This window comes from Nomascus leucogenys, chromosome 18 (genome assembly GCF_006542625.1).
Source record: "Nomascus leucogenys isolate Asia chromosome 18, Asia_NLE_v1, whole genome shotgun sequence".
NCBI lineage: Eukaryota > Metazoa > Chordata > Mammalia > Primates > Hylobatidae > Nomascus > Nomascus leucogenys.
In genome coordinates, this window is record NC_044398.1 from 91,640,024 (window position 1) to 91,656,629 (window position 16,606).

The following is a 16,606-nucleotide window of genomic DNA, read 5'->3' on the forward strand; positions in this document are numbered from 1 at the left end:
TTACACTGCAATTAAAAAGAAACGACCACTACACCGTCTTGCCTTCTGCCCTGAGATCTCTGTTTACAAGGCTAGAAGAGTAGTCAAGCTTTTTTTTTTCCCCCTCTAGGCTTTTTTCCCCCTCATTGGTCAGGAGCCCCCTCCCCTCCTCTCTGTCGGGTGGGGTGCTAATAACTTTATTGGAGGCTTCTGATTGGCTGGATCTCTGTTCTGAATGCCCCCCACCTCCCCTTCTACGCTCCTGGGCTGGGAGAGTGGGTTAAAGCTGAGCCCTCCTCTTTGGGGAAAAAGATTCCTTTCAGGACCACGCTGAGCTGCTCTGGAGCCTGAGGCTGGTGGCACAGGGCTGGCCCAGGGAGTGATGCTGGCCCCCATGGGGCTCCTCGGTCTGCTCCTGTTCTGGCCGCTGATGGCAGTGACTGCGGAGAGTAAGTAAAACTGCTGCGCATTCCTGGTCCTTTCTGGAGTGAAGCGAGGGGCCGCCCAGATGCGCCTGGGACTGCGCTTTTGTAGCCAGATGCCTGTTCACCTGCCTTTCCACTCCCACCTTTTGTTTTGCTTTTCATGGGGAAGAGGAGCCAGAGATGACAGGTGAATCCTCATCTCTCACTCACATGCTCCACCAGCATCCTCTGGAAACTCAGACAAGGCGGGTGTTGGGGAGCTGCAGAGACCAGATCTGAAGCCCTGAGTGAGAAAATGCTGCCTTCTGGACCCACTGAGCTTGAGCCCAGGAGGTCGAGGCTGCAGTGAGCCGAGATCACGCCACTGCATTCCAACCTGGGCAGCAGAGTGAGACCTCGTCTCAGCAACAAAAAAAAGCAAGTAATTAATTTTCCTAGTACTCACACATACAGATTTTTAAAAAGGCAGGTGAAATTAATAACATTTTACTTAACCCAATATATCCAATATATAATTAGAAAATGTAATCAATAGAAAGCATTAATGAGATATATTTCCCATTCAACATTCAATGTGTATTTTATACTTACGACGTATTTCAATTTGGATGCTAAATTTTCATTGCAAATACTTGATCTGTCTTTAGATTTCTTAAAACATAGAGTTGAGAAAGTAGGTTTAGCTACTGTGCTAAGTTATTTCAAACATATTTGAAAGTTTTCTTTTACTAAAAAATATTTTTTTGTAGAGATGGGGTTTCACCATGTTGCCCAGGCTGGTCTCAAGCAATTCTCCCAAAGTGCTGGGATTACAGGCATGAGCCACTGCACCCAGCTGAAAGTCTTCTAATTAGTGAATTGAGCGTTGGTTTTTTGTTTAATTAAAATTAAACGAAAGTTTCTCTGTAACCAGTAATATTTCAGACGCTTCATAGCCACATACTGGACAGCACAGGCCAGGTTGTGGGGTCTTTTACTCTAAATGTTGTAATTGTTTTGATATTTGGGCTTTCGTTTCAGCATATAACACTGCCTGGCATGCCATAGGTACTTGGTAAATTGTGTTGGTTTCATAAAAGAAGGCACGCTGATCAGAATTGACAGCTGAGAAAGCTGAAATGGGACTTGATTTCATTTGCTGGCTAGAGATGACCCTGATTTCAGTCCGTTTCAGATCTCTTCCTAGAAGTGAGTAGGATCTGATTGAAGAATTTATTACCTCCAGTGTGCAGCGTTTTCTCATCCTTGGTTAATCTGTTATGAATTTATCATGGCATGAACTTCATTTTTCTGAAATTTAAAAAATATTTTAAATGTGTTTAAGTGCTCAGGAAATGGAAGGAGTACAGGCTTAATTCAAGCACAATGCTCTCAGAGCTTAGCTCATTTCTGCAGGTCATGGTGGATGGAGGCTGGTGGGCCAGGCTGCTTTGTAGCCTAGCTGAGCAGTAAAGCAGATGTAGGGATTGTCTGTTGAGCCAACAAGCAGGAGGCTGGGCTTGTGCACAATTGAGAACGTAATGATTATGCACACATATGTTTAATTTGGCACCCAGTGTCCAAGTGATCAAAGGGTTGAAGGAAAGTTGGAAGGGAAATTGATTGGGTTGAATGTCTTTGAAATGTGGTTTTATCTATTGATATCGTACTTGAACGCAAAGAGGGTTTTGTTAGATGTGCCAAAATATTTAGGGGAAAAAAACCCTACCATGTCCTATTGTTTTGAAGGTGTAAACAAAATAGTATATAATGCACCCCACCCCCACCCCTCCCCATTTTGAAGAAATGATTTGTTTTTCCTTTTATTTATTTATTTTTTTTGAGACAAGGTCTTACTCTGCTACCCAGGCTGGAGTACAGTGGTGCGATCTCGGCTCACTGCAGTCTCCACCTGTCAGCTCAAGCAATTCTCCCACCTCAGTCTCCCGAGTAGCTGGGACCACAGGTGTACACCACCACGCCCAGCTAATTTTTGTATTTTTTATAGAGAGGGGGTTTTGCCATGCTGGCCAGGCTGGTCTCAAACTCCTGAGCTCAAGCCATCTACCCACCTCGGCTTCCCAAAGTAATGGGATTATAGGCATGAGCCACTGCACACAGGCACAGTGTGTTTTTCGAGGGATTAAACAGGTCAGCAAGTGTAGCAAGGACCAGTCGAGGTGCAGCGGGGTGGTTTTGAGGATGGAAGTGGTGTTATTGAAATGCCATCCTATGGAAATGGCTGCAGATGAATGCCTGGTTAAGGCACAGGAGAGCACGGGTGATGCTTGGGAAAGATCCTGCAAGTGGCTGGCAGAAAGGGGAAACAAGTCTTGAAAGCAGGTGGCAGTGGAAGGGCTGGGTGGCTGGAGGGAGGGAGGGAGGGGTGCTGGCCTTCCCAGGGAGGGAGCTCTAGGAATGGAATCCCTGGCAGTTTCCTTAGCAGTCTGTGCTGGGGGCCGAGGGGCCATCTCACCGCATCTGCTCATGCCCTGGTTGTCCTCTGCCCCTTCAATGGTGGGAGAAGGGAGACACTCAACAGGGAGTGGCACCAGCTCCTGCTATTTCCTGCAGCAGCCTCTTGGTCTTGCTGGTGTTCCATTCATTACTCATTTGCTCACTTACTCTCTGATTCATTCAGGATGAGGGTATGGCTGGGGACTCTGGAGCCAGAGTGCCTGGGTTCAAATCCTAAGGCTCCACCGTTAACCAGCTGTGTGCTCCTGGGCAAGTCACTAGGATGGATAGGAGAGCGGAGAGGGTGGGTGGGTGGATGGATGGATAGGAGGGAGAGTAGGTGAGTGGGTGATGGATGGATAACAGCAGGGAGTGGGTAGGTGGATGGATGGATAGGAGGGGGAGTGGGTGAGTGGGTAGATGGATAGGAGGGGGAACGGGTGAGTAGGTGGATGGATGCATAGGAGAGGGTAGTGGGTGGGTGGATGGATGGACTGGGGGGCTGGGGGAGTGGGTGGGTGGATGGATGGACAGGAGGTGGGAGTGATGGGTGGATGGATGGATGGATAGGTGGGAGTGGGTGAATGGGTGGATAGATGGATAGGAGGTGGGAGTGAAGGGTCAATGGATGGATAGGAGGTGGGAGTGGTGGGATGGGTGGGTGGGTGGATAGGAGGTGGGCTGGGGGTGGGTGGATGGATGGATAGGAGGGGGAGTGGGTGAGTAGGTGAATAGATGGATAGGAGGGGGTGGTGGGTGGATGGATGGATGGGGGAGTGGGTGAGTGGATGGATAGGAGGGGGGTTGGGGGTTGGTGTATAGGAGGGGTGTGGGGAGTGGGTAGATAGATGGATAGGAGAGGGAGTGGGTGGGTGGATGGATAGGAGGGGGGTTGGGATGGGTGGATAGGAGTGGGGGTGGGAGTGGTTGGATGGATGGGTAGGAGCAGGGACGGGTGGGTGGATGGATGGGAGTGGGGATGGGTAGATGGATTGATGGATGGGAGGAATGGAGACCTGCATTTGTTGACGGAATTGGCAGAGTTTGCTGACATATTGGACTCGGGTGGTGATAAGGGATATAGAAACATGAATGATTGGCAGCTTGAGCTATCAGGGATGATGGTACCAGTACCCAAGATGGGCAAGAGCAAATTGGACAAAGGGTAGGGAAATCGCTTCCGGTCTTTGTGGCCCTCCCTCCCCTGAGGACATTTTGCAAAGTCTGGGGAGAGCTGGCATTATCATTTCTCATCTTCTTCCTGGAATAAGGTCAGTGGCCCATAGCGTGGGGCTATCCTGTGCCTCTTTCTGGCCTCACCCTGGTTCCATCTGATCTGCGATTTCAGAAATTCCAGATTCGCAGGTGGGGCAGGCGGCCTCCTGCATGACTGCGTGCACAGGTGAGTGATTGTCTCAGGATGCCTCATCACACCTCTCGTGACCGGGAGCCTGAGCCCAGTACAGGGCCCGATGGGGGTGAAGCTGTAAGATGGGATTAGAGACAGCCCCAGAGGGCCCTGGCTATGCTCCCAAAGATACCAGTTGGGAGGACCAAGGCCAGTTTTGCAAAGGCCACCCACAGAGTTAGAGAAACAAATAGCACGCTCAGAGTAAAATGCCTTAAGCCATCCCAGCCCCTAAGGCTTCCTCCTCATGCCTGTGGGCCCCAGGTGGAATAAATGTCTTTGGCCAGGTGATGCCATTTGCATTTTGGAGTGGAGCAGATGAAAGAGCCTTGGGAAGAAATTCTTTGGAAAGAGAGAAGCATCTTAGGAATATGAGGTGTGGTTCTGTCTCAAGGAAATTGACATGAAAATGTCAGTTCAATCACAAGCCACGGGGAGGGGTGAGATGTTATAATTAGGTTTCACGCTTGATCCCCTGGCGTCAATAGAAGGTTAGAGATTTGGCTTGATAATTACAGACCTCTCTTTTCCCTAAATCAGCTCTTCCCCAGAGCAGTTACTCTCCTCACCCACAAATTCCCCAAGGCTGGCCAGCTTTACAGCTCTGTCTTCTGTAAAGATCAGAATAACAATCCACCCTACCACCCCCCCAACCCCCCCTGCCCCCACCAGCCCCACTTGATTTCCATCAAGGTGATAGGTGAGTAGTCAGACTCCCAAGGGTGGAATCCCAGCTGGGGATTGTGTAAGTTAGTTAACCTCTCTGAGCCTCCGTTTCTTCCTCTGTAAAATGGAGAAAAAAAAAGTATTCACCTCAAAGCTGGTTATGACGCTTAACTGAGTTACTGTAGATGAATGCTTCTCAACTGGGGTGATTGTGACCCTCCCCTGGGGACATTTTGCAAAGTCTGGGGACATTTTTGGTTGTCGGAACTGGGCTGTGTTACTGGCATCTTGTGGGTAAAGGTCAGGGATGCTGCTAAATTTCCTGACAACACACAGGACAGCTGTCCCAAACAGAATTCTCTGGCCCCAACTATTAATAGTGCCCAGGCAGAGAAACCTTGATATTAGAAGGCCTGGCCATGATGACACTGGCTAGCACTTATTGAGCACTTACTGTTATTATCTTTATTTTCTTTTTCACCCTTTTGAGGGTATGCAGCTACCCAACCTTTCCCCAAGCTGAGGACAGGCAGCTCAGGGCCCAGTAGGAGAGAGAGAGGTGTAAGCAAGATCCCTGGAGGTGGAGTTGGGATCCCAGAGGGCTGCAGGTTCAAGGTGACATTGCTGTCCGTCTTTGCCCTCCAGGGTCAGCTGGGCCCCACCTCCCTGTGGGCACCAGATACACCTATCACTTTTCCACCAACACCAGCACCAGTCTGCAGGAGGTCCCGGTGGAGGGGAGTGGTCTTGGCCTCCAAGGCTTGGCTGTCCTTGATGTGCTTGGCCCGTGCCAGATGGCTTTATGGGTGAGTGTCTTTGGGCAACCGCGAGATCACGTTGATGCTGGGGAGGACTAAGAGGAAGCCACAGCCCCTCACCTCCAATTTCCAATGTGCTTAATCAACAGAGGAGCTTTCTGAGGAATCTTCTATTTGGCAAGTGAGGACCCTTGAGAAGAATGTGGGAAAATTTTGCAATTTTGGTTGTAAGAGGTGCCACAGAGGGCCCAATGGGGGAATAGCAGAGGTTAAGGAAGGAATATTTTTAGGGCAGGTTGGGGGAGTTCCCTGGAGTGAGAAGAGCCATAGAGGGGGGACATACTGTGCCCTAGGGGTGGACTGAGAGCCATGTCTGCAAGTCCAATGGTGTGTGCAAAGTCAAACCAAGCCAAGGCCTTTGGACAAAGGAATAGACTGGGTGGAAGTCTATTCCCAGGAAGGCCTGCCCTGTGGACACTAGCCTTGCAGTGCCTGGGTCCACAGGCTCAGGTTATAGGCAAGCACTAAGGTCCAGTGGTGTTAGTCCTGGGTTAAGGCAGAATTATGAGCTAGGCCCACTTGGTGGTTGCAGATTTCTTTTCATTGAGATTTTCTGGAAGCTCCTCAATGTTCTTGAAAGCAGAAGTGCTTGCTCATTTGCCTCTGTCCCATTTCTGATAACCCTCATATTTTTCCTGGATAAACCCTCTCAACCCACATAAAAGGCCTTTTATTTTCTGTTGGCATCTCATCTCGTATTGTGATACATTTTTGTACTGCTGGAGTGCTTGCTAACAAGAGTTTCTCAAAACTGTTTTGTTGTATTTTCATGTAGACCACAGGATGAGGTCTTTCATGGAGTGGCCCTGAGCTGCCTCTGAATTCTTAAACTGTCCAATATGTCAGAGCTGCTGCTTTATTAGTCTTTGTCATCCTTTCACACCCTTCAAAACACTTGTGGTTGTTTTTATCTGCAGGGTCAGTTTTCACAAAGCAAATTGTGTTCTGTTACACTTTTATTCATTTGTTTGCTTTAAGCACTTAAGAAAAGCTGCCAATGTCAAATGTTGGCAAGGATATAAAGAACTGGTGTATTTCAAAGACTCTAGGTGAAAATGGAAATTTTCTGGCCCTTTGGGAGGTTAATTAATATATTTTTAGAGAAAAAAGTATAAAAATCACAAATCTTCAAAACAAGGAATTTTCATAAACCAAACACCTGTGTAGTGATCACCAGAGCAAGAAACAAAATATAACCCCCAGAGCCTCCTTCATACTTCCTCTTGGTTACTTCTCCCAAGGGTACAACTTATTTTTCTTTGGGCGGAGTTTCACTGTCACCCAGGCTGGCATGCAATGGCACAATCTCAGCTCACTGCAACCTCCACCTCCCCAGTTCAAGTGATTCTCCTGCATCAGCCTCCTGAGTAGCTGAGATTACTGGTAGTGCGTGGTGTACTCCACCATGCCTGGCTAATTTTTGTACTTTTATTAGAGATGGGATTTTACCATGTTGGCCAGGTTGGTCTTGAACTCCTGACCTCAAGTGATCTGCCCACCTCGGCCTCCCAAAGTGCTGGGATTACAGGTGTGAGCCACTGTGCCCAGGCTTCCTTTTTTATTTCTATCACGATAAGTGAGTTTTGCCTGTCTTTGAACTTCTCTCTAATGGAATTGTACAGGATGTTTTCTTTTGTGTCTGGTTTATTTTTATTTTTATTTTTTTTTACTGTGATTAAAATATAATATGGAATACACCACCATTTCAACCATCTTAAGTCTATAATTCAGCGACATTAAGTACTTTCACATCGTTCTGCAACCATCACCACTCTCCATCTCTAGAACTCTTTCATCATCCGAAACAGAAGCTCTGTGCACATTGAACAGTAACTTCCAATTCCCACCCTGCAGACTCTGGTCACCTCTATTCTGCTTTCTGTCTCTATGAACTTGCTTGTTTTTAGGTACCTCATATAAGTGGAGTCACATAGGCCGGGCGCGGTGGCTCACGCCCGTAATCCCAGCACACTGGGAGGCTGAGGCAGGCAGATCACCTGAGGTCTGGAGTTCAAGACCACCCTGACCAACATGGAGAAACCCCGTCTCTACTAAATATACAAAATTAGCCGGGCATGGTGGTACATGCCTGTAATCCCAGCTACTCAGGAGGCTGAGGCAGAATGTTTTGAACCCGGGAGGTGGAGGTTGCTGTGAGCTGAGATCACGCCATTGCACTCCAGCCTGGGCAACAAGAGCAAAGCTCTGTCACACACAAAGAAAAAAAAAAAAAAAAGTGGAGTCACATAATATGTGACCTTTTGTATCTGGCTTCTTTCACTTAACATTTTCAAGGTTCCTCTCTATTGTAGGATGTAGCAGAACTTCATCCTTTTAAAAAATTATTTTTTATTTATTTTAAAAAATAGAGATGGGGTTCCACCATGTTGGCCAGGCTGGTCTCGAAGTCCTGACCTCAAGTGATCCGCCTGCCTTGCCCTCCCAAAGTGCTGGGATTACAGGTGTGAGCCACCGTGCCCGGCCAAAATCTATCAAAATTTTTTTTGGTTTTTTTTGGAGTGCAGTGGCGTGATTTTGGCCCACTGCACCCACCACCTCCCCGGCTCAAGCAATTCTCCTGCCTCGGCCTCCTGAGTTGTTGGGATTACAGGCGCCCGCCACCACACCCAGCTAATTTTTGTATTTTTAGTAGAGATGGCGTTTCACCATGTCGGTCAGGCTGGTCTCGAACTCCTGATCTCAAGTGATCCGCCTGCCTCAGCCTCCCGAAGTGCTGAGGTGTGAGTCACCGTGACTGGCTCTATTAAATTTAAACAGTGAAATCAGTTGTTTTAGGGAGGATATTTTCCATTTTTAGAAAGTCTTCCTTCTTTTGCAGCCTGCATCCCCTCCTACCCTCCACTCACCCGCCACGCTCACCTCATGGTGACACTGGGATATACAAGTTTTCATCATGGGCAAAGCCTTTGTCTGCTCTACGATGTAACATATTCTTGTTGGTACTGCCTAGTCCTATGAATCCCTCAACCAAACTTCCAATGTCTTTTTGGGCAAAATGAGAACTTTCCAGACATTTAGGAGGGAGCTGTAAGTACTTGACTATTTCAATGAGACATTCAGCCTTCACCACCCAGGCTTCGTGCATGGTCTCTCTGCCTTGCCCCCAACATGGGTTCATGTATCCTGCTGGGACCTAGAACTGCTTTGTGGGTGGGGTGCTGCTGAGGTCCTGGGGTATCCCAGGAGAAGTCACCAACTCACGGTGCTTTGTGCTTCAGCTCCAAGACTTCCAGGTGACATCCATCCTGGGGGCCAAGGTGGAGCTTCTGAAGGAGTCGGAGAGCCTGAGGTAAGACACTTGGCTATGGGGCTGGGACCTGCTCACGATGGGGCTGGAGGTGTGAGTCCTCTGCCATCTTTCAATAGCTGTCGGGCTCTGGGTGCACTGAATTAGATTAGGACAATCGGTTAGGGTGACCCCTCTGCAGCAAAGAGATGCCATCTTGGACTGAAGTTCAAAGAAGTTTCTATATTTGTTTTGACCTTGTCAAGCACTGATGAAGACCGCTGGGGGGCTACCTTCATGTAGAAGCCTTGGGTGACTCCAGATAGCTGCAGGTGCTTTTCTCTTACCTGGCGGGAGGAATTCATCCCGTAGTTCTGCCTGTCACCCCCAGCATGTCCAGATTTCATGCTTGCTGATCACCCCTTGGGCATCGTTGTTGAGTGTGTTCTGGAAGACTCCAGCTAATGGGACTGCCGGGCCCATGGAGGTCTGCTTTTCCCCTCCCCCACTCTGCTGAGACCCCATCCTCTCCCACCCCAAGCTAAGCCCCTCTTTTGTGACCCAGCCAAGTCTGGGATTCTCCCTGTGGCTTGTTTCCCAGGCCTCCCTGACAGTGGCCTCAGTGGCCTCAAAGCTCAGGGTGGCCGCCAGCCTGAAGACAACCCCTTCTCTGCAGATTCCTCTTCCGTTTTTATTGCAAATTCATTTGTTAAGAAATAGAGCCTTTGTCTAGGGATACCAGGATGGGGGATGCTGCTGAGGGACAGACAGATCCTCACTGAAAGGCAAGGGGAGGGTCTCCTCCAAGGGGACTATTGTCCCCCAGCTCCTCATCAGAAATGCTAAGTCAGCGGGGCCAGGGGTTGTCACTTCCTGGAGGCCAGACTGACACTTGCTATTCTGGGAGTGGTGGGTGCCATTAGCATTTCTCTCCATCAAGGCCTGAGACCCAGGGGACTGCCTTAAGAAGACCTCCAGGCTTTAGTTGGAGCTGGAGAGTGACAGCTGCCCCCTTGGAAGGTAGAAGGGGCGACACATCTGTTCCCCAGGGTTTTGTCTTGCTATAGCCTGTAGGGTCTGGGGACTTGGCAGTTTCCCCTTCGTCTTGGAGCATCTCTGTCTTCTACCTCCACGCAGGGAAGGAGGACTTCACCACCCCTTACCTCCCACCTTCCCTATCCCTTCACTCTGCAGATACCAGACCCAGGCACCTTTCTGCCAGGGGAAGGGCAGGCGGGAGGAGCACTGGGTGATTTCTGGTGCCAGCTCCTTCCCTGACTTGCTGTGTGATATCCCCTGAGAAGGCCCCCGTCTCGAGACCTCATTTCCTTGTCTCAACAATGACAGTCTCAAGTCACTCCCAGTTCAGGGTTTCTGCATCCTGAGACTACAGAGCCAGCCTGCCTGGGTTCAAATCCCAGCTGGAGCCCCGAGCAAGACGCTGCATTGCTCTGAGCCTGTTTCCTCATCTGGAATGTGGGTGGAGGGATGACAATTACCTCCCTGGTGGGATCTGTAGGGGAGGGAAAGACTCCCTCTACTTTCCTGGGTTCAATAGCTGTGTCTAGAAATAAACTGATGTTAGGAGAAGAGGTAGGTAGATTTTTTTATACGCACAGGGGCATCGTGGAATGAAAGAGTGAAAGCTCCCCAGAGTGGTGAGACTTGGGAGCTTATACACCATTATCATGGGGGAAGGGGAGGAGGGAGGGAGGCAAGTTAGAGGGCAGTAGATGGTTTCTAGGAAAGAGGAAGGGACCCTTGGAAGAAGAGGCAGGAGATGTGCTAGTGTGGGATAAAGTTTGTCTGGGTGTGGTGTCCACTTGCACCATCCTCTCTTAGGATGAGAGCTGCTCTCCCCAGGTGGATGAAACTCCCTGGACGGCGTTGAACATTAGGTTCCTTTTGGAAGATCTGTCTTTAGGCAGAAGAGGGGAGCTCAGAGAAAGCCTCTCCCTGTATTTGCTGTTTCTCAACAAATACAGTCCTTGGTTCAAAATAGACAAGAGGCTGGGGTGCGGTGGCTTATGCCTGTAATCCCAGCGCTTTGGAGGCGGAGGCTGGAGGATTGATTGAGCCCAGGAGTTTGAGATCAGCCTGGGCAACGTAGCGGGAATCTATCTCTACAAATAGTTGAAAAATTAGCTGGGCATGGTGGCTGCATGTCTGTGGTCCCAGGCATTCGGGAGGCTGAGGCAGAAGGATCGTTTAAGCCTACAAGGTTGAGGCTGCAGTGAGCTATGATCGCGCCACCGTACTCCAGCCTGGGCAGCAGAGCGAGACTGGTCCACAAAAAAGCCAACATTCCCAAGTGGCATATTTTGGGGTGGCACATCCAGAACACCTTCAGCTCCTTGGGATTAAGTGAGGCGTTTTGGAATGCAGGCACCTCCTGGAGTCTCAGCCTTTTATTCTTTGACACTTGTGTCACACACCTGTCCATTTGTTCCAGAGGTGAAAAGGCTGGGGTGGCTCAGAGCACTGTTGGCTGCCCCAGAGCCCAGCTGCAGAGGGAACAAAGGCTATATGCTGGGGGGATGTGGGGTTCCCTGGGAGCTTCCCATGGGGGCTGGCCTGCAGGAAGGCAGGGTTGCTGTGGCCTCTGGCAGTCTGCAAGCGGCCTGGGGCACTGGAGGGTCCCGCTTGACCCCTGTCCGCCCTCCTGCAGGGCTGTCCTGGGCCGTAACCCGCTCCGCTTCATCCTGCACTCTGGGCGTGTGGCCCACCTGTGTCCCCATCCCACTGAGCCACGCTGGGTGCTGAACGTGAAGCGTGCTGTGCTGAGCCTCCTCCAGGGCCACCCAGGGGCCCACAGCCCCAAGACCCTTGATGAGGTGAGGCCAGGAGATGGGAAGGGGGTGGGGGGTAGAGGTGGCCAGAAGGCTGACCTGTCCCCCACCCTGTCCGCCCAGGTGGACATCCTGGGCCGATGTCCCACCACATACCAGCGCCATGGGGACTGGCTACACAAGACAAAGGACCTGGCACGGTGCTCCCTGCGCAGCGGACACTCATCGCTGCATTCTCAGGCCCTGCCTGGAGTGGCCGTAAGTGCTGGGCTGGGCCAGGTCCCTGACTGATACTCTCCCAGACCCTCCTTCTCCCTCTTCCTTCTCCCTCCTCCTCCTCCTCCCTTTTCCTCCCTCCTCCCTTTTCCTCCTCCCTCCTCCCTTTTCCTCCTCCTCCCTCCTCCCTTTTCCTCCTCCTCCCTCCTCCCTTTTCCTCCTCCTCCCTCCTCCCTTTTCCTCCTCCTCCCTCCTCCCTCCTCAGCTCTTCCTTTCCTCTCCTCCAATTCTTTCTCTTCTTGGTCCTCCTTCCTTTACCTCCTCTCTTCCCTTCCCCTTCCCCTCCCTTCTCCTCTTTCCCTTAAGGAATTTTATTTTATGTATGTATGTATGTATGTACCTATTTCCTTAGAGACAGAGTCCCACTCTGTCACCCAGGCTGGAGTGTAGTGGTGTGATCATGGCTCAGTGCAGCCTTCAACTTCTGGCCTCAAGCGATCCTCCTGTCTCAGCCTCTTGAGAGTAGCTGGGATTATAGGCACAAGGCACCGTTCCTAGTTAATTATCTTTTTTTTCTGGATTTTTAGTAGACATGGTGTCTTGCTGTGTTACCCAGGCTGATCTTGAACTCCTGAGCTCAAGTGATCTTCTTGCGTCAGCCTCCCAAGTAGCTGGGACTACAGGCGCCTGCCACCACGCCTGGCTAATTCTTTTGTATTTTTAGTAGAGACGGGGTTTCACCGTGTTAGCCAGGATGGTCTGGATCTCCTGACCTTGTGATCCACCTGCCTCGGCCTCCCAAAGCGCTGGGATTACAGGCGTGAGCCACTGCGCTCGGCTCAAATGTTTTCATACTGAGGGTTTATCATTTCTCTCCTGGGGGTCACTGTCTGTTAGACTTTCTTCTTTCCCCTTGTCCTTGTCATCTCCGGTATGCCTTTGCCTGGGCTGATGTTGCCACAACCCGGGTGAGCCAGGGGTGGGTGACACTGGGATGCAGCCCTCAGCGTCTCCTCCCCAGCCTCGCTGAGAGGGGGTTAGGGGTCTGCAGCTCTGATGTGTCCCTTGTCCCTCCTCCCCTTGGTCCCGGCTGGGTCCTGTGGATGGCTAGATCCTGGCCTGAGCTGTCTCTTCCCCTCTTGGTCCACAGCCCGGCCTGGCGTCCCGCCTGACCTGCGTCCAGAGCTTCCAGGCCGGAGTGCTGAGGGAGGTGTCCTGCACAGAGCTGGACGCCGCAGGGCCACTGTCTGCAAAGGCAAGCGCTGTGCAGATGCAGACCTTCTCCTCACTCAGCCTGCTGCACGAGATGCCCCAAGATCCAGCGGGCACAGGTGACTTCAGCCTTCCCTGGTGGCCACCCCCTGGCCGTGGTGTGAGGGGGTCTGGCCAGAGGGGCCCAAGCAGGCCCAGGCTCCATTCCTCTGTCCCGGCCTGGACACCTCTGACCTATTTCTGAAAATGGTCGTCATCAGGAGAGTTAGCCACTTCTAGAAGGTTCTCCAGGCTCTTTCTGCAGGCTCAGATCAAATGGCCCTGGCTTGGTTGAGTCCCTTTTCCCTGGGATGTCCTTGGTGAAGATGGAATCTTCTGTTTCTCAACCGTAAATTCAGCCACCCCTGCCCATTTTAGGGGCAAACTGACTCAGGTTTCCTGATTTTCCAGAAAGTTCCTGCTAACACATAGCATTCCCTGGGACTTGGTGCCCTCCTACAATTTTACACAGAAAGAAACAAGCGAGGCCTATGTCTGGGGGGAGGATTGCTTTTCCGTGTTTTGAAACCAGCTGTCTTCCTGAATAATGAAATAAGAGTGGTTATTCTTACTACTGGGATTTTGGAAGGATTTACTGTGGGCCAGTGGCTGCGCTAAGCACTTTATAGGTATTTAATATAATTCTCATCAAAACCCCCATTAGGAAGGTACTGTTTGTTATTAGTTAAATTTAAATAAAAATTTTGCCCATGTGCAGTGGCTCACGCCTATAATCCCAGCGCTTTGGGAGGCCGAGGTGCGCAGATAAACTTCAGGTCAGGAGTTTGAGACCGGCCTGGCCAACATGGAGAAAACCCCGTCTCTACTAAAAATGCAAAAAATAGCTGGAAGTAGCGGTGGGTGCCTGTGATTCCAGCTACTTGGGAGGCTGAGGCTGGAGAATCGTTTGAACCTGGGAGGCAGAGGTTGCAGTGAGCCAAGATCACGCCACTGCACTCCAGCCTGGGCAATAGAGTAAGACTCCATCTCAATAAATTAATTAATTAATTAAAAAAAAATTTTTTTTTTGGAGACACACTCTCGTTCTGTTGCCCAGACTGGAGAGCAGTGGTCTGATCATGGCTCCCTGTAGTCTCAACCTCTCCAGGCTCAGGTGATCCTACCACCTCAGCCTGCCAGGTAACTGGGACTACAGGTGCATAGCACCATGCCTGGCTAATTGTGTGTGTGTGTGTGTGTGTGTGTAGAGATGTGGTTTCACTACATTGTCCAGGCTGGTCTCGAACTCCAGGGCTCAAATGATCCTTCCACCTCGGCATCCCAAAGTGCTGGGATTGCAGGATTACAGGTGTGAACTGTTGTGCTCCGCCAATTAAATTTTTCGGATAAGTGACCTGTGGCTCAGAGAGATCAAATGACTTGTCCAAGGTCACACGGTGAGTGAGAGGCAGAACCGGGACCTGAACCCCTGCCGTGTGTTCTGCAGCCCTGGCTGGTAATTGTGTTTACCTTGGAGGGCAGGCTCCTTACACTCCCTGGGGGAGAACCCATTAGATGGGACCTTGGGATTTCTCCAACTTCGCTCTGCACCATGGGATGCCTTCTAGGATCCCAGTTTGGTCTGCCCTCCCCGCACACCGACCCTCAGCTACAGAAACTAGCTGTGCCTGGGGGCATCCACACTTGCCAGGGCCCAGCGGTGTCCCACTGAGTTGGATGAGATTTCATTTTTTTCCTCCTTTTTAACAGCTTTATTAAGAGAGAATTCGCATACCATACAATTCACCATTTAAAGTGTACAGTTCAGTGGTTTTTAGTATATTCAGAGTTGTACATCCATCATCACCACAATCAACTTTATTATTATTTTATTTTATATTTTGCGATGGAGGCTTGCTTTGTCACCTAGGCTGGAGTGCAGTGGCTTGATCTTGGCTCACTGCAACCTCCTTTCCCAGGTTCACACAGTGCTCCTGCCTCAGCCTCCGAGTAGCTGGGATTATAGGTGTGCACCACCATGCCTGGCTAATTTTTATATTTTTAGTAGAGACGGACTTTCCCCATATCGGCCAGGCTGGTCTCAAACTCCTGACCTAAGGTGTCCGATCTGCCTGCCTCGGCCTCCCAAAGTGCTGGGATTACAGGCATGAGCCACCGTGCCAGGCCCCTTTATTATTATTATTATTATTTTATTTATTTATTTATTTTTGAGATGAAGTCTGGCTCTGTCGCCCAGGCTGGAGTGCAGTAGCGTGACTTCAGCTCACTGCAACCTCCTCCTTCCGGGCTCAAGCGATTCTCCTGCCTCAGCCTCCTGAGTAGCTGAGATTACAGGCATGTGCCACCATGCACAGCTACTTTTGTGTTTTTAGTAGTGATGGGGTTTTACAACCAGAGTCATCTCAAACTCCTGACTTCAGGTGATCTGCCCACCTCGGCCTCCCAAAGTGCTGGGATTACAAACACGAGCCACCGTGCCCAGCCTTCAACTTAATTTAAGAGAGAGTCTTGGTCTGTCGCCCAGGCTGGAATGCAATGGTGCCTTGACCTCCTGGGCTCAAGGGATTCCCCCTGCGTCAGCCTCCCCAGTACAGCTGTGCGCCACCTTGCCTGGCTATTTTTAAAAATTTTGTGTAGAAATAGGGTCTTGCTATGTTGCCCAGGCTGGTCTCAAACTCCTGGTTTCAAGTGATCCTCCTGCTGCAGCCTCCCAAAGTGCTGGGATTACAGGTGTGAACCACTGTGCTCCACCTTAGTCAACTTTAGAACATTGTCATCACCCTAGAAAGAAACCTGGTGCTCATTAGCCGTCGTCTTCCTAGACCCTGATAGCCACTCAACTACTGTTTGCCTCTAATTTTCCTGTTCTGGAATTTCATATAAATGGGGTCATAAAGTGTGCCCTTTTGTGTCTAGCTTCTTCACGCAGCATGGTGTTTAAGGTTCATCCATGTTGTGGCATGAATTGGAATTTTTTCTTTTTCATTGCTGAATAATATTCCATTGTACAGAGGAGTTTTTTCATATTTTCACTGTCATTCCCAGGAGGCTTTTGGAGTCAGAACTGGATTCAAATTCTGACTCTATGTTGTGTGACTTGGGCCAATAGCTTCTCTCTGTGCCTCAGTTTCATTAGCTGTAAATATATGGGTAGGTCACCCCTTACCCCTAGGATATGGGGAAAGTTACCGAAAATGGTCAGCTGGGGACAGTGGCTCAAGCCTGTAATCCCAGCACCTTGGGAGGCCAAAGTGAGCAGATTGCTTGAGCCCAGGAGTTTGAGACCAGTCTGGCAACATGACGAAACCCCATCACTGTGAAAAATACAAAAAAATTAGCCAGGCATGGTGGTGTGTGTCTGTAATTCCAGCTGCTTGAGAGTCTGAAGTGGGAGGATCACCTGAGCCCAG

The 16,606-nt window shown here is 50.2% G+C and overlaps 1 protein-coding gene across 1 annotated transcript in view; it reads left to right on the forward strand.

Moving 5' to 3' along the window:
* The first annotated feature begins 361 nt into the window (after positions 1 to 361).
* The window catches only part of LOC100607258, a 153,954-nt gene continuing 137,709 nt past the window's right edge, over positions 362 to 16,606 (forward strand). The window contains 7 exon segments of the mRNA XM_030797618.1: positions 362 to 428; positions 4,189 to 4,242; positions 5,560 to 5,720; positions 8,972 to 9,042; positions 11,648 to 11,813; positions 11,892 to 12,026; positions 13,135 to 13,315. Coding sequence (XP_030653478.1) covers positions 362 to 428; positions 4,189 to 4,242; positions 5,560 to 5,720; positions 8,972 to 9,042; positions 11,648 to 11,813; positions 11,892 to 12,026; positions 13,135 to 13,315 — 835 coding nt within the window.